The 25,972-nt window shown below is 36.4% G+C and overlaps 1 protein-coding gene across 1 annotated transcript in view; it reads left to right on the top strand.

Moving 5' to 3' along the window:
• The first annotated feature begins 24,094 nt into the window (after positions 1-24,094).
• LOC150106462 (glutathione reductase, mitochondrial-like) overlaps positions 24,095-25,972 on the top strand; it is a 178,915-nt gene continuing 177,037 nt past the window's right edge. The window contains exon 1 of the mRNA XM_090392455.1: positions 24,095-24,449. Coding sequence (XP_090248581.1) covers positions 24,270-24,449 — 180 coding nt within the window. The 5' untranslated portion in view covers positions 24,095-24,269. The remainder of the gene's footprint in view (positions 24,450-25,972) is intronic.

Raw genomic sequence — 25,972 nt, 5'->3', positions numbered from 1 at the left:
GGAGGATGCATATGCAGTAGTATATTTAGATTTTGCAAAGGCTTTCGCTAGATTGCCACTTGACAGTCTAGTAGTTAACAGATGGGATTGGATAGTAGATTAGTGCATTGGATTAGAGATCAGCTACCTGATAGGTATTAGCAAGTTGTGTATGAGGGAATGATATCTGAGAAGAGTAAAGTCACTAGTGGTGTGCCACAGGGATATGTTTTGGGGGTCGTTACTGTTTAATTTGAATAAAAATGACATTGGAAGAGGCTTTAATGACAATATATAGTTGATGATGCAAAGTTGGAGAGAGTCATGAGAAGAGAGTAGATTTATAGCTTTGCAAGAGGATCTATACAAATCGACAGAATGAGCGAGTGTGTGAGGATGTCAGTTTAATGTAGCAAAGTGTAAGGTTTTAAATTTTGGGAAGCAAAGATGGGATGCAGAGTATAGGATTGGTGGGGGTATTTTAGAGGAGGCGGAGGAGATGAAATATTTGGGAATATGGTGGAGAAGGACTTGAAATATTGTGGACAGTTTACTAAAAGTTTGAAGAAAATACAGCAGATTATGGGAATGATGTGGAAAACACTGACGTGTAGAATTGAGGATGTTTTGATTCCATTACAAGGCTTTGTTGAGGTCACACATGAATTCCTGTGCACAGATTTGGTCGCCTGGTTTTTCAGAGATGTTAGAGAGGGTTAAGAGACGATTGACTAAGTTGTTTAATGGTGTCTGGAATGTGGAATATGAGGACAGATTGAGAGAATGAAAATTACAGAGCCTATTCGATAGAAGAAAGTGGATGATAATTTTATTTCATTCGTGCATTTTAGCCTTATGCTGCTAAAATGCACGAATGCATTTTAGCAGGCATACAGCATGTTAATAAAGTAATGGAGAAGTTTAAAGAGAGAGTATTGCTCAGAACCTATCGCAGTATTCACGGAGAGAACATCCATAAACATTTATAAATCCCATATTTTCTCCCCATTGCTAAGCTTGAACTATTTCCTATAAATACAAATTTTTAAAGGGCTTCGTGACATAAGGAATGAATAACACCATACACACTGGCAAAAGTATATTAATAATAATAACCATATTTAAAACAACGTTCATTAATGTATTTCATTTCATGATACAGATCGCACGGATATAAATTCAACATGCAGCAGTGCTTGGCGTTTTCAATTATTCTTTAGACAAACTCGAAGGCAGCTTTCTACTGATTTTTAAGTTATGTTTTATAATTTCTTCCACCGTTCATTCTTTATTTCTGCTATTTTACCTGTAACTTCCTTTCTGTGTTTTCACATTTTTAATCTTTCAAATTTAGCCTTAAATCAAATTATCGGTTTTTATGGTTTAGAATTCTGACAAGTTTATTTTCTTGGTTTTTCATAAATGTTTGAGTTTCATTTCGCATTCCGCTATACTCACTTTAACCTATTTATTCAAGGAAATAAGGAATATACAAAAGGTGTTTGTCTGCTAGTAGTAAACAAGAAGTACTTAGGGAAAAACGAAAAAAAATCAACTATGAAATATAGCAAGAGAAAACCATTCTAGTCTATCTACTAGAATAGGTTTGATTCTTATCGCAGGTTAGTTTTTTTCCTTCTTAACGATCATTCGCTTCTCTCCGTATCTTTTGCATAACTCAAGGAACTGTATAAGTTTGTCCAGACCAGGCTTTTACAATCACCAAAGTCCGCGGTGGGACTCGAACCCATGACCTGTTGGTTACAAAGCGGGTATGCTACCCACTCTGCCAGCTTATATCAGCATTCTTTCTGCATAATTATAATAAAATTCCATTGTAAACAAGTACTACATATAACGAGTCCATATCAGTCGTTTTTTTTTAATTATATTGTTTTTATGCATAATCAATATAATTGTGTTAAAAATATGCTTTTGCTGTTGTAACCAAAGCTTGATTTCATTAATGACAAGCACATTTGTGATTGCTTTCGGTTTCTACGTAAATATGGTTGTGTTTAGTCATGGTTTGTCACAGTCACTTTTTACACTGATTAACAAGGATTTGGTAACTGCAATCAAAACAGGTCGATTTTACGTATTTAGAGTGTGGAATTTAAAACATAATTATTTTTATAATGTCCGAGTTCTTTGTTAATATGCCGCATACATTTGTGATTAAGAATAGGTCGATGATTAAAAACAAAATATCAAATTAACAGATAAATTCAACTACTTGCTTATTTATAAAATAGCGCGTTTCCTTTTGTGAGTACCTTCTCTCTCTCTCTCTCTCTTAGAAATAGAAGCAAACAGCAGTCTTCCGATCATATTGGTATCATTGCTCCATTACCACGAAGTTCAAGTGAAACTGTTCGCTCTTCTCGTTGCTTACCGTGTCAAGGTTTTTAGGAAGGATGTCCGTGTAAGAATTAAGGAAGTGGATCTTCAGATATTTTTCCCCCTCCTTCAATCTGTTTCGTACTCTGATTTATGATTGCTATGATATGAATGTTGTCCCAAAACATTTCGACAATGTCTAGACGATTTCCAAGCTTCTATTTCAGTGAGACTTCGAATTCTTCACCTTTTAATATGTTTCGGATTTGAGGTCCTACAAATATACCCGCCTTAAATTTGGCTTCTGAAATTTTTAGAAATCAGTTAGGTACTGCAATGGGAATACATTTGTCTAACGCGTTAACATTTATTTTATTTTATTTTATTTATTTTACGAGACCGCTGTTAGCATGTAATAGTAGTGGAATTATGTTCTTGGGATTTGACAAGACCTTATGTTTTATGTCCACGGTCTTCTTTATGCGATCTATAAAGAAAGGCCAGAATATTTTCTTTACATAAGGTTCCACCACTGTCTTGTTGTCTTCTCACATAATATACGAGAATTATAAATGTTTTGTAGTTCCCCTGCTGCTGTTGTTATTTAAAATTACAGCAGAAGCAATAAAGGCTATGGGGCCAATTTATGTTGTGTGTGTTCTTTTAGCCAGTTTGCCTGATGAAACTCCTCTTGAATACTCATCTTTAATGTAAATATTTTTAAATAGCCAAAACTATTCTAGTAGTAGTCCCTTGTGACTTATTGGGGGATGAAAAACCCCGAATTTCCGGGAGAAAGAAAAAACCACTAGATATGAGACCGGATAATTCACAATCTGATTGAAAAGACCTGATAAATCTTTTTCATAGCGACATTCGAATCAGGATCTTTCCAAGGAAAGGGCTCATCTCTGCCAACTAAAGCTCATCCACTCACCCAAGGCTTTCGGACGTGTTCAAACCATGCATATACGAGGGTGGTCTGATAAGTTGTCTGTCTAACAATAAAAAAAAAGGAATTTATAATTTCAAAATTATTTTTATTTTTCAACATGATCTCCCTTAAGACTAATACATTTATTCCAGTGTGCTCCAGCGCCATTAGCTCGTCCCTGTAGTGGTTCTCAGTAAGATCTACAAAATATCCCTCTACAGCTGTGATCACCTCTTGATTCGAAGAAAAACGCTGCCCAGCGAGGAAGAGTTCTAGTTTTAGGAAGAGATAGAAGTCAGAGGGAGCCAAATCTGGGGAATAGGGTGGATGTTCCAACAATTTATAGTGCAGATCCCTTAATTTTTCATTTACCAAAACACCTTTGTGAGCAGGTGCATTGTCTTGATGAAAGATGAATTTTTTCTTCTGCAAACCGGGTCTTTTCTCACGAATTTTTTCGTCTAGCCTGGTTAAAAGATTGGAATAATATTCCCCGGTATTTGTTTTACACTATTGAAGATAATTAATGAACAAAATGCCTTTAGCATCCCAAAACACCGATGCCATGACCTTTCCTGCTGATGGAACCGAATTTGTCTTATTTGGCACTAAACAACCGGCTTCTGTCCACTATTTTGACTGCTGTTTGGATTCTGGTGTGTAATAGTGAATCCAAATCTCATCCATAGTAATAAATCGATGCAAAAAATCAGTTTTATTCTTATTAAAACACTCCAAACACTGTTCAGAGATTTTCATGCAAGTGCGTTTTTGATCTTCTGTGAGCAAGTGCGACACCCATCTTGCGCAAAGCTTTTTCATTTGCAATTCTTCATGCAAAATATATCCTACACGTTCTTTTGAAATGCCTAGTCTCAGCAATTTCACGCACTTTGACTCGCTGGTCATGCAATAGCATATCTTGCACTTGATCAATGATTTTTGGTGTTGTTATACTTTTTTGACGTCCTTCACGTGGGTCATCTTCAAGACTGGTATAGCCACGTTTAAACTCGGTAGCCCATTTCTTAATTGTCGAAAACAAAGGAGTACCCATAAACTTTTATGAACTTTGAATGAATTTCTTTTGACGTTAAATCTTCTTTTACAAAGAATTTTATAACCGCACGATATTCAATTTTATCCATTTCAAAGGATACAGACAACACTTTTGTTTCAGACAGCTGTATGAAACAAACTACTTGATAAAATCACTTGCAATTTGACATGGATGCTTGTGACAGATGTACCAACTTAGAAAAAAAAATCTTGTCGATAGTGTTGCCATCTATGGTCGAGGCCTAGAACTTTTCAGACCACCCTCGTATATTCATTTTCAAACTACCGCTACATGCTTTGAGAGTAGGAACAGCTACAAAGAGAAAAGTGAGTGACATATAATTTAAAATTTTATTATTATTGACTAAGTGATGATCAAGAAAACTTTTATCACTCCTCATTGTCAATATATTTTATAGCACTCACTGATAGTTATGGTTGTTAAGTTCAGAACTTTCTTACTATTTTCTTACACCTGAAATACGTATACATCTGATCCGATATTTGCAATATGGGTTGGAACATTGCTAACCCGCTAAGACAAAGTCTAGAAGGGACAATATCTATGAAATCAAAATTGTATATGAACCTCGAAAACATCGTTTTTTTTTTTTAAATGCAAATTTTCTTTAATTCAGGGGCTACAAATAGTTCTCGTATGTTTTCTCTTGTAAGTTTCCCAGAGAGATGAATTTCAACATTAGAAAACTAAGAACCATTCTAAAATATACAGCTCTTCATCACTTAAATTCTTTGCCAGGTTTAACACAATAAAATCATTTTTATCATTCTTTTATACTAGCACCCATAATCTACTGAACGAAGATATTTCACTTCGAATCTGTAGGAATGCAACGTTGTTGAATAACATCAGACTTTTCATAAATATTATTTAAATATTATAAAATCATCGATATTAGTATAGAATTTTCCGAAAAAAAACCAGAAACTAAATTATTTCGGCAATTTTGGCGTGAAATACAATGCAAATATATTTCTTTCAAAAAATCGATCCTAGTACTTCACATTGTACCGGACAGTAATACTTGTGTTTGGGTTTAGTGCCACGAGATGGCGGCAGTTGTCTAATGTACTCTCTCTCTCTCTCTCTCTCTCTCAGTATTATTATTATTATTATTATTATTACGTGACACCTCCAGAGAATCCAAAGACTCATCGAGTGGGGGTACCTACAGCTCTCTGTCTCCAACACTCAAATCCACGAACTACAACGAACCGCAACTACCATCACCATCTACCAACGCCATCTACTACCCATCACCACTAGTATTTTCACAGACAATCACAAACATCCATGTCCGCTGCGGGATTCCAACCCGCAGCCTTTTGGTTGGAGAGCGGCTACGCTAACCACTCAGCCAACCAGGCTGGCGAGCAGTAGCAGTGAGAGGGGAAGCTAGTGTATAGGCACTGTGGAACTGCAGCACCCCCAATTTTTCTCGATATATAAATATATTTATTAATTTTTTATATTTGCTTGTAATATTTAATTTTATCATCAACAATCCTTATATAATTCTCTTATTTTGTATAAAAAATAATAAAAGTCCATCTTGTAGAACTTAGGAGGGTGAAGGACGCTAGCAGCACTGTGTTAACCACAGTGTCATATTGCTACATGCGCAAGCATATGTATGTCATAGTGAGATGCGAGCTATTAGCGTAATGCGGCACTGTCCGTCGCGCAGTTCCACTGTTGTTTATATGTAGTTTGCGCCAGTAGAAGAGTGTTCGTAGTGCTTGTCATGTTTATTCCATCTCTTTAAATATTTGGACATTACAATTATTATTATTATTATTATTATTATTATTGTTATTATATTATATAGAGTTACACAAGGTAACTCTTCTTGTCACGCTGAAGACAGTGATATATAATTCATCGAAATCGGCCAAGTGAAACCCAAATTCTGAGTGTGCTGAAAATTGAGCAGAGTTCACCGTGGTCACTAATGAGCATAGAAAAAAGGACGTCGCCATCTTTACAGTTGTCCAAGGGAAGAAAGGTGAGCCATGAAATGCAACGAGTGCCTGAAGGAATTATCATCCGACGGAAGTCATATAACCTGCAGGAAATGCCTTAGGAATCTTCACTTTACATGTTCCGGACTTTCAGAAACAACATGGCAACGCAAATCCAATGCCAAGCGAGAGGAATGGAAATGCCTATACTGCAGAGAGGACAAAGAAACGCCGCCACCCACGACGCAACTGATTATGCCGGAGGCAGAAGCGGACGATGAACTGAACAGACAAAAAAATACTGGTGAGTCTTATAATTTGAGTTCCGTAAATTTATTACTAGAAAAAGGTTTAGAAAATATAAAAGCCAGCTTGGTAGATCTTGTCCAAGAACTATTTGATAAATAGAATAAAGAAATAACAAAAAAATTAGCGAATATGAAGAGTTTGTTAAATTTAATAATTTAAAAGTCGAAGAAGTCTTACAAACAGTAAAAGACATTAAAACCAGCATTAACGCATTAACTGACAGGCAGCACAAATTGATAAAAGACACATCGGAACTCCGTCAAGAATTTAATTCCCTGAAACTACAATACGAAGTTTTAAACCAACAACAACAAAAGAAGACCTTGTCATAAATGGTCTTCCAGAAACCGAATCCACAGAAATTCTCGGAGACGTAGTTTTACAGTTAGGCCATGCAATTGACATCGCCCTAGAGCATAATGATATTCAGATCATAAATCGGTTTCCCAGGAAGAACAAAAAAAAAACAAGGCTCGCGACGACCTGCACCAGTCATAGTTCGTCTGACAAGCAAGGCTACAAGAGACAATCTCATAAAAGCTAGCAGACTGAAAAAACCAGTAGTCAAGAATTTAAATGCATCGCAAGACAATATGCCAATCTTTCTATCTGAGTATTTAACATCTTTCAAATAGAATCTTTTGAATCAAGCAAGAAAAGAAAAAACAGAAAAAAAATATCAATTTTTATGGATCAAAGACGGCAAAATATTCTTGAGAAAGTCACAGACTTCAAAGTATATACAAATAAAAAGCTCAGAAGATATAGATAGGTTGCCAGAGTGAAACAAAAGACTCCAACTTAGTTCAATAAGAGGATCTCAACACAACAAAAATGAATGTGAACCATCAGATAGATGTAATTACACCAGAATACATCAGTAATTGTACTTTTGAATCGCTTGATGCATGGAAACAACACACAGTACAAGCGAGAGACTTTCAATCTTGTATATTAACATCAGAAGCATCCGAAAACATTGGTTATTGTTACAGGCTTATCTGAGAAATGACACTGATATATTGATTCTTACAGAAGTATCCATAACTAATGACGAAGCGACTGCTTTCCAAATTCCAGGCTTCCAATAACATGGATCATGCCGCCAAACAAAAACAGGGGGTGGAATATTAATATTTATCAAACAAAAATTAATAGCAAAAGAAACGGCCTATCAGTTTGAGCATGCTGAAACCCTTTGCCTCGAAATCACTAATACCACCAATAGACAGCATACCACAATACTAAATGCTATTTACAGGCCACCAAACCTAAACATGATAAAATTCTTGCACGAACTCAATTCCTAGCTTTCAAGCCAAGAAATATGCTCAACCGAATACCTAATGATAATTGGCGACATAAACATAAATATTGCAAACGAAAACCAGAACAACAGTGTACAATACCTAGACACACTATCCATGTATAATCTAATACCAACAATAACATCATGTACTAGAGAAGAAATATTCCGAAATACTATCACTGCCTCCTGTCTAGATCATATAAACGTCCGAGCATCACCAAACAATTACACTGCATCAGTCATAAAGTACAAAGTAGCAGGCCATTACTTCACCGCTCTAAACCTGCACACCAAGACAATTTCCATGCAATGTCCCACAGAAGAAAAGCGACAGAAAATAATAATAGACAAAGAAATAGTCAACCACGAAATAAGAAAAACAGACTGGGAACACCTGGCATCAGATTCAGCAGATATCTTATACAACAACATTAAACTCACACTGGAGGAAATATATAATAAAGCTACAAAGAAAGTCAGAATTCGTTCAAAAACAACAAAAAAACCTTGGATAACACAAAACTTAATCCTAGAAATACACAGAAAGGACGCTTTATGGAAAGAATTAAAGCGATATCCAAATAACACAGCTTTAAAAACTGAATATAAGATAACAAGGAATCTCCTTACAACACAAATCAGAAATGCAAAAAGAAGCCACTATAGAGACAAACTAACCTCTGCACAAAACAACATGAAACAAACCTGGCATCTGATCAATCAGATGCTAGATTTTGTTCCCAACACCACTGCCTCCGAAACCATAAAACACAGCTTCGTGAAAGACGCAAAACCTATCCAACAACTAGCAAATGACTTTAACCAATATTTTGCAGACTCCATCCAAGAACTGCACAGAAATAGTCCCCCAATCACAAAACGAGACCCTTCACTTGGACCACAATCAAAACAGACATTATGATTCCCAACCATAAAAGAAGCAGAACTTCTCTCTGCAATACATCAAATCAAACCAAACAGAGGCCCAGGAATTGATGGTATCAGACCTAAAGATATAAAGCAACATGCAACTATTTTAAATCCTATCCTACTAAAATTAATAAATAACATATTTAAAACGGGACAGATACCAAGTATGCTAAAGCCCGCCATAATCACACCCATATAAAAACATGGAAAAATAAATTTAATCAGCATTTACAGACCCATAGCAACATTACCAATTATCAATCAAATTATGGAGCGGATCATACTGAAGAAACTCACAGCATACACTGAGATCTTTCATATTATCCCCAAAACACAATATGGTTTTCAGAAAAATAAGGGAACAATATCTCTCTTGGAAGACCCTACAGACGTAATTAATACCGCCTTAGACAAAAACAAAATTGCCATGGTAGTCTTTATTGATCTAACTAAAACATTCGATACACTTACACATCAAACCTTGTTAGAAAAGCTGAGGCATGTTGAAATAGACGGGCCTCTTCAAAGGTGGTTTACAAACTACCTTCAAAATAGAAAGCATGTCACACGTATCTGGTCAAACCGAAGCAGAGAGCTACCAGTAGCCTGTGGAGTACCACAGGGAGCTGTACTCTCCCCAACTCTATTCAACGTAATAACACGCACGATATTAATCAGCTACCACTCAAAGGTAAGATATTCCAATATGCAGACGATACAGCTATAATATCCATCCACAATAACACAAGCATAGCCCAAACAAATATGCAACATGACATAAATCTGATCATAGACTAGCTCACGAAAAACTCCATACACCTAAACTCAGAAAAGACAAAATTAATGATATTCAGAAATCCACTGACTCGACCAATTGATAACAAATATATAACCATTTAACATCCACTTTCCAACATAAAAAACACACAGAACAGCAAAACCACTACAATCACTCAGGTTGAAACAGTACGTTACCTTGGAATTTACTTCGATGCAGATATGAACTGGAATAGCCACATAAACCATCTACACAACAAACTCCGAACAATAAGTGGTAAACTCTACAGGTTAAAAGACATAGTTCCCATACACTTAAAAACACTAATATACAAAGCACAATGCCAAAATATACTAAGATACGCTATAACAACGTATGCTTTCTGTGCATCCTGCAAATTAAATAGATTAATGACACTACAGTACAAAATGATCAAACTGATCTTTTGGGAACAAAGAGAAAATAACGACCTTGTAAACATTGCAATGTCAGAACACAAAATACTGACAGTAAAACATTTATCTCACTATGCAACTTTGCTAAAACATTATTTCGATTCCAACTACAGGACAATCAGAAATAGATACCGTATAAGAAGACCTCATACTACTAATTATATCACATGTAAATACAATAATCACTACGGAAAGGCCACGCGAAACTTCTACATCCCAGGCATGATAAACAAATTACATTTTGAATACAGAAACCTTACAAACTACAATAGCCTGAAAAGAGCTCTAAGGACATACCATGAACAAGAAACACGCACCCAAAATACCATACAAACAATGAAACACAATACATTCGTTCAAGCTTCCAGTTCAGCGATGCATCGATACATTCCAAGTTATTGTGTGTGTGTGTGTGTGTGTGTGTGTGTGTGTGTGTGTGTGTGTGTGTGTGTGTGTGTGTGTGTGTGTGTGTGTGTGTGTGTGTGTGTGTGTGTGTGTGTGTGTGTGTGTGTGCATGCGTGCGTGTGAGTGTGTGTGAATTTCTTAATCATAGATTTCGTAGCTTCCCAACATAGCAAAAAAAAACCAATAAATAATAACGGACTGGTGTCATCCTCAGATAAGCTTAATATAAGCTTCGAGGATGAAAGCAGAGAAATTAGTTCTCATCCAAGATGTATCATATGTGACCAAGTGCATTTAATGTACATATCACATGTAAACCAAAGTATGTAATGTATGTATTATATGTAAAAAAATGTATGTAATGTAAGTATCGTATGTAAACAAATGTAAGTAATGTATCATATGTAAACAAATGTAAGTAATGTATCATATGTAATCAAATGTATGTAATGTATGTAATAACTGTAACAAAAGTATGCAATAAAAAAAATTAAATATTATTCTTGACACCTCCAAGGAGTCCGAAGATTCATCACAGGAAAATACTTATTGTACAACTCTCCATCTCCACCATGTAATGTCCAAAAATTGTAAATCCATTCCTTTAATTACAATTAAAGGAATGGATTTTATTTTTAAGTAATTTTGAATTATACCAAACTATATAATTTTATCGATTTTTTCATGTTTAATTTTTTTTAATTTTTACCATAATTTTAATATTTTATCGTATACACTGTACTCACAGTGTGTATGTATATTTCGAAAGTTGCAGCACCCCCACGATTTCAAACCACGAACCTGCACTGAGCAGTAGTAATCTAAATAATAACGTAATGTTGTTAAATAACATCAGGAGTTTCATAAATATTATTTATCGATGTTATTCTTGGATTTTGGTGAAAAATATTTACTAATATTTATTATTTTTTATTTATATAATAATGTCAATATACTGTATATATTATATGAAAAGAAAAGGGAGGAAAGGGGGGGGGGATAGATCGTGCCGTCAAATACTTCGTAGACAATGATATGACTAAATGATAAAACAGACAAAATATTTCAGGTGAATCTGCTCCTTCGTTTCAATGGGATGGTAAAAAAGTAGGCAGCTCCATTTAAACATGATTTTAGTAAAGATGGCCAATTAAATTTGGAAATAGATAATAGAAGAAGCTAAGATGGTATGACTTATCGCTGTGCTTGGTTTTTAGTTGTATTTTAGGCTTCATCATCAATGCTTTTTACTTACAACATGCTTTGCTCAATCAAGTGTGGATCCACCTTCTAAAAACATAACTGTGTGTATATTTTATACAACTTAAACATTTTATACTAGTGATTAGCCCACGCTGTTAGCTTAGTGGCTGTGAGTTTCGCAACCATATGCCTGGGGAAGAAGTATCCTAGATTCGATTTCCATCTGAGACGTGAGGAACTGAAGGATCTTCCTCAGTCATAGCCAAGTTAGCCGGTCTTGGGCGTGGAGAGTAGGATTTTTCACCCAGTTTATTCTGGGGTTTTTCATCCAGCAAACAGGCAAACCGTAACCGTGAACATACAGGATACAGCCATAGCACGGACACAGACATAGCACGGCAAGGAAGGCAATGGTAAACCACCTTGCTCATGGTCATTTCCCTAGTATGGTAGCATAGCTGTCCTTACCAATCCGTATGGATGAAAGGAAATCATTTCATTCCACTAGTGATTATATTTGGCCTCTAGTTAGAAATGCTACGTAACTTCAATATTTAATAACTGTTGTTATTTTTGATTATCATTTTTATGTAGTATTATAGGGATACATCGGATACGATATATTCCTATGGCTATATATCGTGCATTTCGTGAAGACGGCTATAGACTATTTGACCTGTTTGAACTTATGGCCGAACTAAGACTACTAATTATTGCGGCTGTTAATGTCTGTATTCTATGGACGGTTTGTCTGTATTGTGAGATAAAAAACCAGACTTTCTGCGAGTAAGAATCCTGACACTCCCCTGTATGAGCCGATCACGTTCACGAGAAAATCCCTGATGAGGTTTATCGCTTGGTGGGGGATATATGTACCCTGTGAAATCGGCAAATTAAGCATGGGAATATAAATCTGGATTAACAAATTCTGAATACTAAGAGTCAATTGAATAAATGTATATGGAATAATAATAATAATAATAATAATAATAATAATAATAATAATAATAATAATAATAATAATAAATTCACGCCTTTAAAGGCTGAGTGGGCATACCGGTAAATAAGTACTGCCATCTGTTGGTACCTAACCCTAACAGGATATGTTACTATCTGAAATAATGTGGGTTCTACGCTAGAATTTTCTTGAGTTAATGGGACGAAAAACCCGAGTTCCAGGGAGAAAAAACCCACTTTCCCATGCCAGAGATCGACTAACTCGAGAACTGGTAGAAGAAAAGCTTAAAAAAAGTTCCTCCAATCGGTGGCTAGACACGGACTATAAGTCTATCTTCGAGCGGCCAATCACAGAAGATGCGAGCGTCTTCTGTGATTGGCCTAAGCGACTAAGCTAAACAGGCCTTTTGAATAAGAGAGCAATTAGTCAAAATATTTGTATACAAAATACACAAGATAGATTTTAGACCAATTCAGTTATGTTTCTGAGAAATGGATTAGTAATAAAGCATGTGTTCATAGAATAGAGACCTCAGATATGCGAGTTCTGAGAAAATTTAGACGAGTGAACAAATGGCACCAGTTGCAGAATCACATAAAAACGAAGAGATTACGAATGATATTAACAGTGTTAGCATTCAGTGTGCGTGTGTGCGCGCGCGCGTGCGCATCCGCAAAGCTAATGACTGGTGGTGTCGTCTCTTAAACAGCATGGAAAGGTAGCAAAATAGATGTTTAATGTAAAATGGCGGGGAAAAGATCCGAGGAAATCGAAGATATATGGATTGATGCATTAAGAAGGTTCTTAGAAGACCGAAACAAAGCATTTCACAACTGGATGTTTCCTCCAAATATCCTGAGAGATATTTGGAAGAAAATCTCGCTGAGAATACTTGTACAGACAAAGAGAACTTCCTGTGTACACAAGTTGACTGAAGCATTTAATGGAGGTTGTTCCCAACCCATATCTCACCGAACTATGCACAGGGAATTGAAGAGGATCGGCATTTGCAGTCGCATGCCTTATCTTGCAGTATCATTACACTCCTTGAGAGTGCATAATACTGCAATAATCTGATGATGATGATGATGATGTATTTCACAGGCCTTATGTATTCACAAGGCCTGTGAAACTCAGTGGAAGTGGCTTGCATACTCTGTGCTAGGCCGCCCGAAGTTAGACTTATAGTTCAAGTCTAGTCACCGACGGGAGGAACTTTTTCTAAGCCTTTCTTCGACTGATTCCCGAGTTAGTCGATCTCTGGCATGAACAAGCCGGTTTTTTCTACCCGAAACGCAGATTTTTCGTCCCTTAAACTCAAGAAAATCAACCGTAGAACTCACATTATTTCAAACAGTAACATATTCTGTTAGGGTTAAGTACCAAGAAATGGCAGCACTTTTCCAGTCTCTTCATCGGTGGCCGTCTATAATTAGTGTAACACATGGGTCAGCTATCTCTGATTGGCTACTGGTTGAGATTGAATTGCTCACTCAGTCTCCAAATCTAGATAAGGTTTAAAGGTCTCGTTTACACTCTATAAGGGAATAAAAAAACATTAACTTATCATTATATATTTATTATAAATACATTACATTTAAGTTGAAATTATATTAATGCTAGAGAAAAGTAAAATAAATGCATCCTGTAAAACTTAGAGTCTGTGTAGCTCAGTGGTTGTGGCGTTTGCATACCACGGCGATTGACTGCATGAAGAAAGACTTCTTGGTTTTGAATCTAATCAGCGACTAGAAAAAAATTTTCTAAGCTTTTTTTTCGACCGATTCCCGACTTACTCGATCTCTGGCACGGGCAAGAGGGTTTTTTACCGGAAACTCGAGGTTTTTAGTCTTGTAAATCAAGAAAATCGATTGTAGAACCCACATTATTTCAGACATTAAATGAGTGTTAGAATTAAGGACCACGACATGGCGGCACTTGTTGAGCCGTCTACCTTTACTGCATGCCGCTTAATTAGTGATAGCCTTGGGCCAGCTATCTCTGATTGGGTACCAGTGGAGATTGAACTGCCTACTCAGTCTCCAAAAGTTAGATAGGGCTAAAATAGCCTCACCTACTCCGTATATACGAGATTAAAAAGGCGTTAGCTGATTTTTTTTACCTCTAAATCCTTTTAATAGATGAACTGGCAAAGCCCTTTTAGCTCCATGCTTTTCTGGGAAAAGGAAACGTTTGGCCCTGGCTCTACTCTTAGCCATCAGTGGCAGCCATAGTTAAGTTCCAAGGCTATCATCATGGGTGTTATTACCCGAAACAGAGTATTGAAGAAAACTGCCATTATTTCGTGCTCACTAACCCTTAAGATGTATAATTTATTGTTTTCAAAAGATTTACTTCTGCAGTCTATTCTGTGAGTTGCGGGGTAAAATGATTTTACCAGAGATAAATATACTTATGTTTGCCAAAGGTGGACCACTTCAAACGCCATATCTAAAAAAAAAATATGCCTAGATAAGGTATTTTTTCTAGGAAAACTCCCATGTTACTCCTCTTAAAAACTATTATTTTTACAGCTATTTTGCCTGCTTTTGTTTAGGAGTGATGCCTAGATAAATTTCTGCACTCTGCAACTAGAACTGAACTTATAACATAAAGTCTTGTCTTCTTTCTTGCTCTCTGGCGCTAATTAGGCAAATGCTATTTCCACAGAGCTAATTATACAATTATTTAAATCCAAATATATTTGGTGGGTTATATAATTGGGAACTAAGCTGTTTCCTATATTTCCTATGTTTAAAGACAACATAAATGAGACGTAATTAGGAGTATCGAGTATTGATTATGTGATGAAGTAGTTCGTTCTTTATGATGTGCCCAATTTGATCAAGTTGATTGCGTGAACTAATCAAAATAGTCAAATCATAAGTTCAACATCTATTCAGTTACAATGCTGAATTTAAGGGAGGGAGCAATCAATATTTCTATGTAGAGAAGATTTGAAGACACTAATTTCCTAGCGAATCCTGAAGTATTTAGTATTTGTATATGCATATTTGAAGAGCCTGTGTAGCTCAGTGGATGTGGCGTTTGCATACCACCGCGCTTGGCCGCACGAAGGAAGGTTTGGTTTCGAGTCTAGTCGGCGACTAGAGGAAATTTTTCTAAGCCTTTTTTCGACCGGTTCCTGAGTTAGTCGATCTCTGGCACGGGCAAGCAGGTTTTTCCTCCCGGAAACTCGGGTTTTTCGTCCTGTAAACTCAAGAAAATCGACCGTAGAACCCACATTATTTCAGACATTAAATATATTGTGTTAGGGTCAGGGACCACGAGATGGCGGCACATTTGAGCCGTCTCTCTTCACTGCGTACCGCTTAATTAGCGATAGCCTTGGGCCATCTGTCTCTGATTGGGTACCAGTGGAGATTGAACTGCCCACTCAGTCTCCAAAAGTTAGATAGGGCTAAATGGCCTCGCCTACTCCCGTTTACGGGAATAAAAAGGCGTTAGCTGATTTTTTTTTTTTTTTTATATGCATATTTGTACTGTGGTCGTTTATGTTGAGTGGTAACATTAAAAATTCGATTTCTTCTGAGAAAAAATCGAATTCAACAAAATTCTGTTGCATCAAATATTGATTTATTAGCGATTTAGTTGAAAAATTACAAAAAAAATTTCTCTACTCATTGAACAGAATCAAGTGTAGAATTGTTTTTCTTCTACGTATCCAGAAACATTAAGTTACTATGGGCTGTGCAGGCCTAATAATAATTCCAGTATTTTGTTCACACCAACATCGATATGATGAATGAAATATATCACTCCTCATGCATTTCGTATCCACATAACGTCCTAAATAACATTTTCTAATGTTATTTATTACCCAAAGGGAGTAGGCAAAGCTCTTTTATCCCTAAGATCTAGTGGGCAGCCATTCTCCATCCTTCACACCTTTGCGGATTGTGAGCTCAAGTTTTCAACGAACCAAGGATTTCGGTCGAGAGACTAGAACAGAAACCTACCTCCACCTCTTCCTAAACATGAACAGTCGTATTATTTATTTATAACAGCATAATTTCCATAGTCGATTTTTGAGACGAAGGAATGAAAACCCGAGATTACGGGAGAAAAAAAAAATTCTATTTCCCCGTGCCAGAGATCGACTAATTTGGGAACCGTTCGAAGAAAGGATTTTATAAGTTCGATTGCAGTCAGCAACTTGAATTAAACTTATAAAACCCTCGTTTCGGCGACCTAGTTCCATATTCGAAAACTCAATTTTCACAGTAGATATTTCCAAAGTTTTGATGCTTTGAATATTTCAAGGCTTGTAAAATGAAAATATTGAATATACTGGATTATCGCTAGCAAGAAAAAAAAAAGTGAAATTGATCTCACTCAACTGGAAAAGTCATTGATATGAGAAAATTAACAATAGCATTATTTTTGAGACACCATTGTGTGTGTGATGAATGCGGACAGCACGATATATCTAATGTGATGTTGCTGAAAGCAACATCACATTAGATATATCCTGGGTGGATATATAGATATATCCTATATTATCACATTAGATAATATAGCCTGGGTGGACTCTAGTAACAAAAAAATGCACAGTATTAGCCTAGCAAATAAGAGAATGGTGATTTTTTTTAAAATTATGCAATATAAATTGGAACCAAGAGATAGGACATTGCTTGAAAAGAAGTCGATACACTCCCATGGGCAAGGTGCATCATGCCATGCAAGTCACACGTTTGTAGCGGGTATAAATTTGAGGAATATGATGCGCCCAAGCCAGTACAACTGTGTCTGGGTGAAATGGCTGCGAAAAGGGAACTGATGGAGTTTGAAAGAGGCTTTGTGATAGGATTCCATGTTGCAGTCCTATCTGTTCGGCAAATTATTGACAAATTGGGAGTCAAGTGCAAGTGCTACCCGCAGGGGATGACCAACCCCTCTCGTCAAACCTGACCATAGGGTGCTACAAAGGATAATATGTAAAAACTGCCATTCGTTGGCCAACACATTATAATGCTGAGTTCGACTGGAACACGAATCTGCACATTCAGAACCAAGGCTCACAACATGAATTTCCATTAGCCAGCAAAGGTTGGTCGATTGGTAGAGCTTCTGCTACTAATGGCTCAGTTATGTAAGTTTGAGCGCGGTTAGTAGTTGGAAGGGACCAATCGTTCGATGCTGTCGGCACACTCTCCCTCGATGAGTCTTTGGACTCCCTGGAGGTGTCAAAATAATAATAATAATAATAATAATAATAATAATAATAATAATAATAATAATAATAATAATAATAATAATAATAATAATGGTAGGATCGCAGTATGAAAATCCTACATTACCTGAACCAACATGCAGCATTGTCTACCATGGTAGAAAGAGCGTGCACAGCGGGACATGCAAGCTTGGAAAGCTGTGTTATTTAACGACGAATCACTTTACACCCTCTGCTGAATGAATGAACAGGTGCGGGTGCCTGGTGAATGTCTTTTATCAGAGTGCATAACCCCAATTATGAAATTCAAAGGTGGTGGTATGATGGTATGGTCTTGTTTTTCTCCGTTTGGCCGCAGATCTTTATCTGTGGTGCCACGAGCATTGAACTTCAAGTGGTATATGAACATTTTGAACAATGCAATACTCTCTACTGTGTGGCGTTTCTACGGAACTGACCAAAACTATGCCCCATGTCATAAGGCTTCTGCTATAACTGCACGGTTTGTAGACATGAACATCACCACAATTACTGGCAGACCACACAGTATTGATTTCAACCCTACTGAACATGTGTGGGTGAACTGGAGGATTGGGTGAGGTCAAGGGACGTCTGCTCCACAACAGTACAGGACTTTATTACATGCCTACTAAAAGAATGGTCTAAAATCTCCAGTAATCGCTATCGTACACGATTACTGGAATGTCCTGTATGATTGGAAGTAATCACAGCGAAAGGAGGTCCTGCATCTTATTAATGTGGGCGCCATGACTGTTTGTTCGTTACACTATGGTGTCCGTTGATATCTTGCCAAGCAGTGTATCTAGGATCAAGGTTTCAAAATCTCAAAAGTCAGTGTCTTCAGGGAAGAAACAGAAACAATTTCTCGAGTTTCCATTAAGTACTAGCAACTTTCCTTTTTGTATATAACAGAGGATACACGAATGCAAATAATATTCGATTTCATTCATATGAATCAGAGAATGTTATAGAGAATGGTCAAATCTGCCTCCATTCAGAGAAAGTCATCTTTGGGCGATGAATCGCGTGGTGGATGATACGACTGATGATCATGAAACTCGAGGCATAGTGAAGCATTAGCAAAGAATAAGGCGGTGTTGCTCAAGATATATTAACAGTAGCAGGGTCTGAATTCATTCAAGTATGAGGGTTAAATAGACTAGGTGTGAGTGGATGAATGGAGAGATTAAGCAGGTGATGTAGAAGATGAAGTAATTCTGGAAGTAATGTGAGGTTGGATGTAATGATGAGTTACAGGAGGAGTGTAAATAGTCTAGTACTGTTTTTGATTTTCCAAAAGGCTTTTGGTGGACTGTTACATGATTAGTCAGTAAAGGAACTGCGAGTGATACGAAAGACCGATTATAGTGTAAAATGGTATTTCGTAGTGCCCTAAGTTTCTCTATTTATTGGAGGTTGATAACAGAATTAATGAGTTAGGAATATTGACTGTCAGATCATCAAGATGAACAACTTGCTCATACTTTAGCAAGTTGTGAATAGGAGCTTAGTATCCTGGAAGAGGAGAGTAATGATATTCCTCAGTTATCTATTTTGGTGTTATAAATGGTTAGCGTTCATGCTGATGACATTGTAAGTGGTTTAAATGGAGAAAAATGCACTTTTTGCAGATGATACAAAATTGGGAAAACCATGAGGCAGTGAGTAGATGCAGCTAAATGAGCTGCATCTACTCACTACTACTAAATCTACTAAATGTATCTACTAAATGTTATTTCAGTATTACACAGTGTTAGATTTCGAAATTTGTATGATAGACTTGAAATATTGTTTATGGAACTGGTGAGATATCTTGCAGAAAGCTGAGATAACCAGCCTAGGGATAATGACAGGAATGGAAGGAAATTTGGATCCACATTGCTAGAATTATAAGGAACAGTATAACAGATCATTGCAATGATAAGGAATATATTCACTTGTTAAGTAATGGGATTATATTTCTAGTGTACAATGACTTTATTAGGCCACATGCATGCCATGCATGCATAACTGAATGCAGACTTTGCGTCGTCTACAAACAACTGCATTTATTCCCATTTAATCACGTCGCCATCAATATGGATAAAATACTCCACTCCTCTACACTTCGTATCCATCATATATTTCAATGTACTATCAATGATATTACAATTTTAACATGCACTTCACATCCATGGTAACCTGGATGTATATATACGTCTTGGCCGGTTGGGTGGTTAAGCATCTTCCAAAATCATGAACATACATTAAACATTAACTGTCCAAAACAGATCTATCTATAGTGAAATTAGTGATCTTCCCTCTCCCAAGGTAACAAGCGCCATTCAACAACTTGCTGATACCATTCAGCAAGTTGTTAACTTTATTTCTCTGACAGTCAATCTTATATCCCGCACATACGTCTATTATCTAACTGCAATCATCACAATTTTAATACTAAGTTGTCATGTTGTAGTCCATCAAAAAACTTTGTGCAAAATCTTTACAGAGTTTCCAAAGATTCTTCTCATCCTGAGTTGTATTGAATCCAGGACTTTTCTAATCGAAGGACGCATATCCTATCGTTCTTTCAACTGCGATATGAAGGCAGTATCAGCATGACTGTGACATAATAGTTGATAAAGAATTTTTACCAGATTAATCTGGAAGGTGGTTTTCATAGAGCAAAGGATGACAGCGTGGAACAGCTAGTCATGCATGAAATTATGTAAAGAGGGTGTGAGCAGATGAGCGAGGAGTTGGCTTTATGCACAATGACTGTTAGTGGAAACTGTTGCTTGAGAGTGTGACAAGTTGTGGTGGAAACAGTGAAATGAGTTTAAGGCAACGTTTGAAGGATATTGTGTGTATGTGTGATACAGTATTGATTATTCTAACCATCCGGGGTGGCTAGTTATAAATCCCGTCAGGCATGCGAGGAAACTTTATAAGAGATTTTTTTTGTCAGAAGGTAAATGGTTTATCCAATTTCACTCGAATGTGGAAGGGTTTATTCTCCTTGGGCTCGTGTCTTTGATCTCACAAATCAAACCAGCCAGACAAACCTTTAATAGACATTAAATATTTAGGGGATGATATGGGATGTACGGAAAACAGTTTGATTTGAAGAGGTTCTGGGACAAGTAAGGAGAAAAAAGAAATGGTTAGAAGAAAGCATAGAGAAGTCACGTCTAATAAATGGTATCAATAAAACTTGTTATAGATCCAGGAATGAGTTGTCATGTTTGTATACGAATGCTAGAAGTAAAGAAACAAGGGAAACGAAATGTTTGCATTGAATAAGTTTGTTCACCCAAAAATGGTTGGAATAAGTGAGACATAGTTGGATGAGGATGACATCCTGACAGGAATAGAGATGGAAGGGTATGATGTATTTCGTGAAGATAGAAAGGGTAAAAATGGTGGTAGGGTACTATTGATGACAGAAAAAGAATTACATCCATACAAGATAGAAATGAAAAGGGTGAAATAGTAGTAATGATTTTGAGACAGTATGGTGTGAGATACAGGTGAACAGAATGAAATGCATTGTTGGATGTTGCTACAGACCTGGCAATGGGGAGAGTAGTGACCAGAAAATGTGTATGCAAATTAGCCAAGCAAATGGGAAAAGGGGGTGATCATTATGAGTGATTTTAGTTAGGAAATATAGATTGGGATGAGAGGCCTGTGTAGCTAACTGGACGTGGCGCTTGCTTACTCTGCGCCAGGCCACCCGAAGATAAACTTAAGTTCAAGTCTTGTAACTGATGGGAGGAACTTTTTCTAAGCCTTTCTTCGACCGGTTCCCAAGTAAGGCGATCTTTGGCACCGGCAAGCCGGTTTTTTTTCCTGGAACTCGAGTTTTTCATCCCATAAACTCAAAAAAAATGACTCAAGAGAAGAGACCTTCAGAAGCAGGTCTCTTTATCGGTGGCGGCCTATAATTGGTGATAGTCAAAAGGAGAAAAAAAGTTCAATGTTACAAAATGTAAAGTTTAAAAATGTGGAAAATAAAGATGGAAAGTTATTGGTGGGATAATATGTAGTTGGAAGTGGAGGAAATGGGAGATCTTGGAGTTATGGTGGACAAGGATCTGAAATTTAGAGAATATATTGTCAAAATTGTGAGGACAACAGAATGAATTCTGAAACGATGCGGAGGACACTAACTTCCGCATCGTTCCAGAATTCATTGTGTTTTCCTTACTACTAATTCATTATAAGTAAGGATATTCTAGTTCCATTGTAAAAGACTCTGATTAGGCCACATATGGGCTACTGTGCACAGATTTAGTCTCCTGGTTGCCAAAAGAATGAAGAGATGTTGAAGAGGGTATAGAGGTGATTGACCAAAATAGTTTTTGATCTATGGAATGTTGAATATGAGCAAAAGTTGAGGCGATGCAGTTTGCTTTGTCTGGTGGATAGAAGGAGGAGGGGTGATATTATAGAGAAGTACGTGGTAGTAAGGAGTTGTTATAGGATTAATGTTGAAGAAAATTTCATAAAATGGTGAGAGATCGGGGGGGGGGGAACAACAGGTCATCCCTGGAAGATATATAAGGAGGGTGTGAACAAGGGAGTAAGAAGCAGGTTTTCTGCATGCAGAGTTGTGAGTGATTGGAATGCATTATCTGAGAGTGTGGTGTTTGCAGAGAATTTGAATGTGTTTAAGGTGCTGTATGATGAACTCTGTGTAACAATAGAACGGACCCGCTATATAAGTCTGTGTCATAAGATAATAATAATAATAATAATAATAATAATAATAATAATAATAATAATAATAATAATAAATTCCAGTCTGATAGCCTTAGGAGTTCGTGGAGAAATTTCTTTTATCTCTCTCTTTTAACACTTTCATTGCCAAGCTGAAAATTGGAATTTCGTGTGATGGCCAAATTTTTTTTTTATTTATTTAGTTAACGACGTCAACGCGATAACGCGTGATCGGCGGCTTGGTGAGAACTCGCATCGCGCGATATCGCGTGATTGGCAATGAACGTGTTAAAGGTTCTGTTTTCGATATATCTTTGCATTCACGGACATCAGTTGATGAAACTAATATGGCCATCACCACCACGACGACAACAACAACAACAGCTACTACTACTACTACTAATAATAATAATAATAATAATAATAACCAGAAGGAATAAGTGATAGAACAGAATCCTAGGATTTCTTAATATTGGTTGTCACTATTGCTCATAATGTGCGACAAGATAAAAATCTGGCCACCCAAACTGCGAAAATGTGGACAGTGCCTCTACTTTTTAACAGGAGCGAATAGTGCATAGGTACTACGGAACTGCAGACCCCAAATTTTTCTCGATATTACTATTATTATTATGTAGCACCTCCAGGGTGTCCAAAGACTCATCAAACTCTCCACCAGCTACAACTAGCATCAACTACACCAACGCCATCTACCAGATATATAAATATCTGGTAAATATCAGATATATAAATAAATACCAGATATATAAATATATTTATTAATGTATTTATATTTGCTTGTAATATTTAATTTTATCATGAACAATCCTATACAATTCTCTTATTTTGTATAAAAAATAATAAAAATTCATCTTGTAGCACTTAAGAGGGCGAAGGACTAGCAGCACTTTGTTATATTGCTACGCGCGCAAGCATATGCACGTCATAGTGAGATGCAAGCTATTAGTGTAATGCGGCACTGTCGTCGCGCAATGGAACTGCGCGACGGACAGTGCTGCATATAAACCGTTATTTATATGCAGTTTGCGCCAGTAGTAGAGTGTTCGTAGTGCTGATCGTGTTTATTCCGTCTCTTTAAATATTTGGACATTACAATTAAGTCCTTTAATTGTAATGTCCAAAAATTGTATATCCATTGCTTTAATTACAATTAAAGGAATGGATTTTATTTTTATGTAATTTTGAATTATACTAAACTGTATAATTTTATCGATAATAAACAATATTTTTTCATGAAACAAAACAAGAAGAATATATTTTATTTGTTGGATTATACCAAATTGTATAATTTTATCGATAATAAACAATATTTTTTCATGTTTAATTTTTTTTTAATTTTTATCATAAGTTTGATATTTTATCCAAACATGTATACACTGTACTTACAGTGTCTATGTATATTTCGAAAAAGTTGCATCACTCCCACGATTTCACGAGCCACTGCTTTTTAATGTTTATATTTATATTTGTAGTAGCACAGGTACTGCGCCTGCAATTTAAAATAGGAAATTACAAAATCGCAATCTGTCAGCCTTGCATCATAGGTAAATCATGGGTGCAACACATGCTATCCTGCTGAAGTGACGAGAGGTTTTAGTTTAGTCTGTCACTTTAATAATTCTTCTATTGCATTTGCTTGAAGTTTATAAAGAAATATTCTCAATAATAATAACAGCAATAACACGTTCGCATGGTTTCCATCCAAGTTTTTAGTAAGAGGTTCTCGTCTTCCGTTCCATCAATGTTGTCAAAGAAATTCGACTATCTTGTTGTTGGTGGTGGTTCAGGTGGTATAGCTAGTGCAAGAAGAGCAGCGGAATTGGGGAAACGCGTTGCCCTCATTGAAAGTAATCGCCTAGGAGGGACATGTGTGAGTTCACCATTTAAGTTTTTTATTCCACTATTTTCTTACACTATTATATAATCCGGAGAAAAAAAAAGAAGCACAGAACAGAAGTGGTTGGTTAAGAAACTGCTATATACATACATAACAAAATTGCTACCTGAAGGCACTCAATTAACAATCATATATTTAATCACTGAATAGTGTGCTTAGTAGTGATAATCATGATCCATATAAGCCAAGACCATATTTTACAAAAGCCATGATTCATATAAGCAAATAAGTAAAATTCATTTAAATAAAATTTACTCAACTGGTATCCCTCCAATAGAATGGAAAAAAGCAATTGTGATTCCTATATTTAAGAAAGGTAATAGAGATGACCCTAAAAACTATAGAGATATCAGTATACTAAATTCCTGTTACAAAATATATAGCAGAATCTTAAATAACAAACTAATGAAATATTCCGAAAACTTTATTCTAGAAGTACAGAATGGATTTAGAAAAGGACGATCATGTATAGACCCAGCCTTTTTCCTAAAATTAATAATAGAGAAAAGAAGAGAATATAATTTAGAAACACATGTTGCATTTATTGACTTTGAAAAAGCATTTGACAAAGTTAAAAGAAACATATTAAAAGAAAGACAAATACCAAATAATATCCTAAAAGCTATCACAAGTATATATGAAAATAATCAAATACAAATAAGATTAAATCACGAGCTATCACATACAAGAGAGATAAACCAAGGGGTCCGACAGGGATATCCCATCTCGGCAACTCTTTTTAATATCTACTTAAATGAAATAATAATAAAATGGAGTAAAAATTTACATCAAGGAATTAAACTTTCACCTATAGTTAACTTAAACACTCTCCTCTTGGCCGACGACCAAATAATAATTACAAATTCTGAAGATAACTTACAGAAAGCTATTTTAAATCTAAATGAGATATCCAAAGATTATGGTATCCCATCTGGACTACTGTGCCCAGTTATGGGCACCAGCGTTTCTTCGTGATGGGGAGGAAGTGGAGAGGATCCAGAGACGAGTGACCAAGATGATAGCAGGTCTATGGAATGAACCTTATGAGAATAGGTTGAAGATTTGTGGGTTGCAGAAATTGGTCGATAGGCAAAGGAGGGGTGATATGATTGAGACATTCAAATTACTGAAGGGTTTCTATAAGATTGATCCAGAAGATATTTTTGAAAATATGACTGGTGGTGGGAGGACTAGGGGGCCATGAATGGAAGCTGGGCAAGAGCGTGGTTGACAAGGGTGTTAGAGCTAGATTTTTTACTTGGAGAGTAGTGAATGAGTGGAATAAGCTTCCAGAGTCTGTTGTGGGTGCTACGACTGTGAATGAGCTCAAGGCAAGGTATGATAGATACCATGTGAATGTCGAATAGTTGTTCTTGACATGATGTTAGGGCCTCCCTCGATGAGTCTGTTGACTCCTTGGAGTTGCCCGGAACAATAATAATAATAATGGTATGATAATATCAACGGAAAAATCAAAAACTATGGCCTTTAAAGGA

This window comes from Typopeltis vanoorti, chromosome 5, assembly GCF_054136105.1.
Source record: "Typopeltis vanoorti isolate ZY-2024b chromosome 5, IOZ_Tvanoo_1.0, whole genome shotgun sequence".
NCBI lineage: Eukaryota > Metazoa > Arthropoda > Arachnida > Uropygi > Thelyphonidae > Typopeltis > Typopeltis vanoorti.
This window is presented reverse-complemented; position numbering and strand designations above follow the sequence as displayed.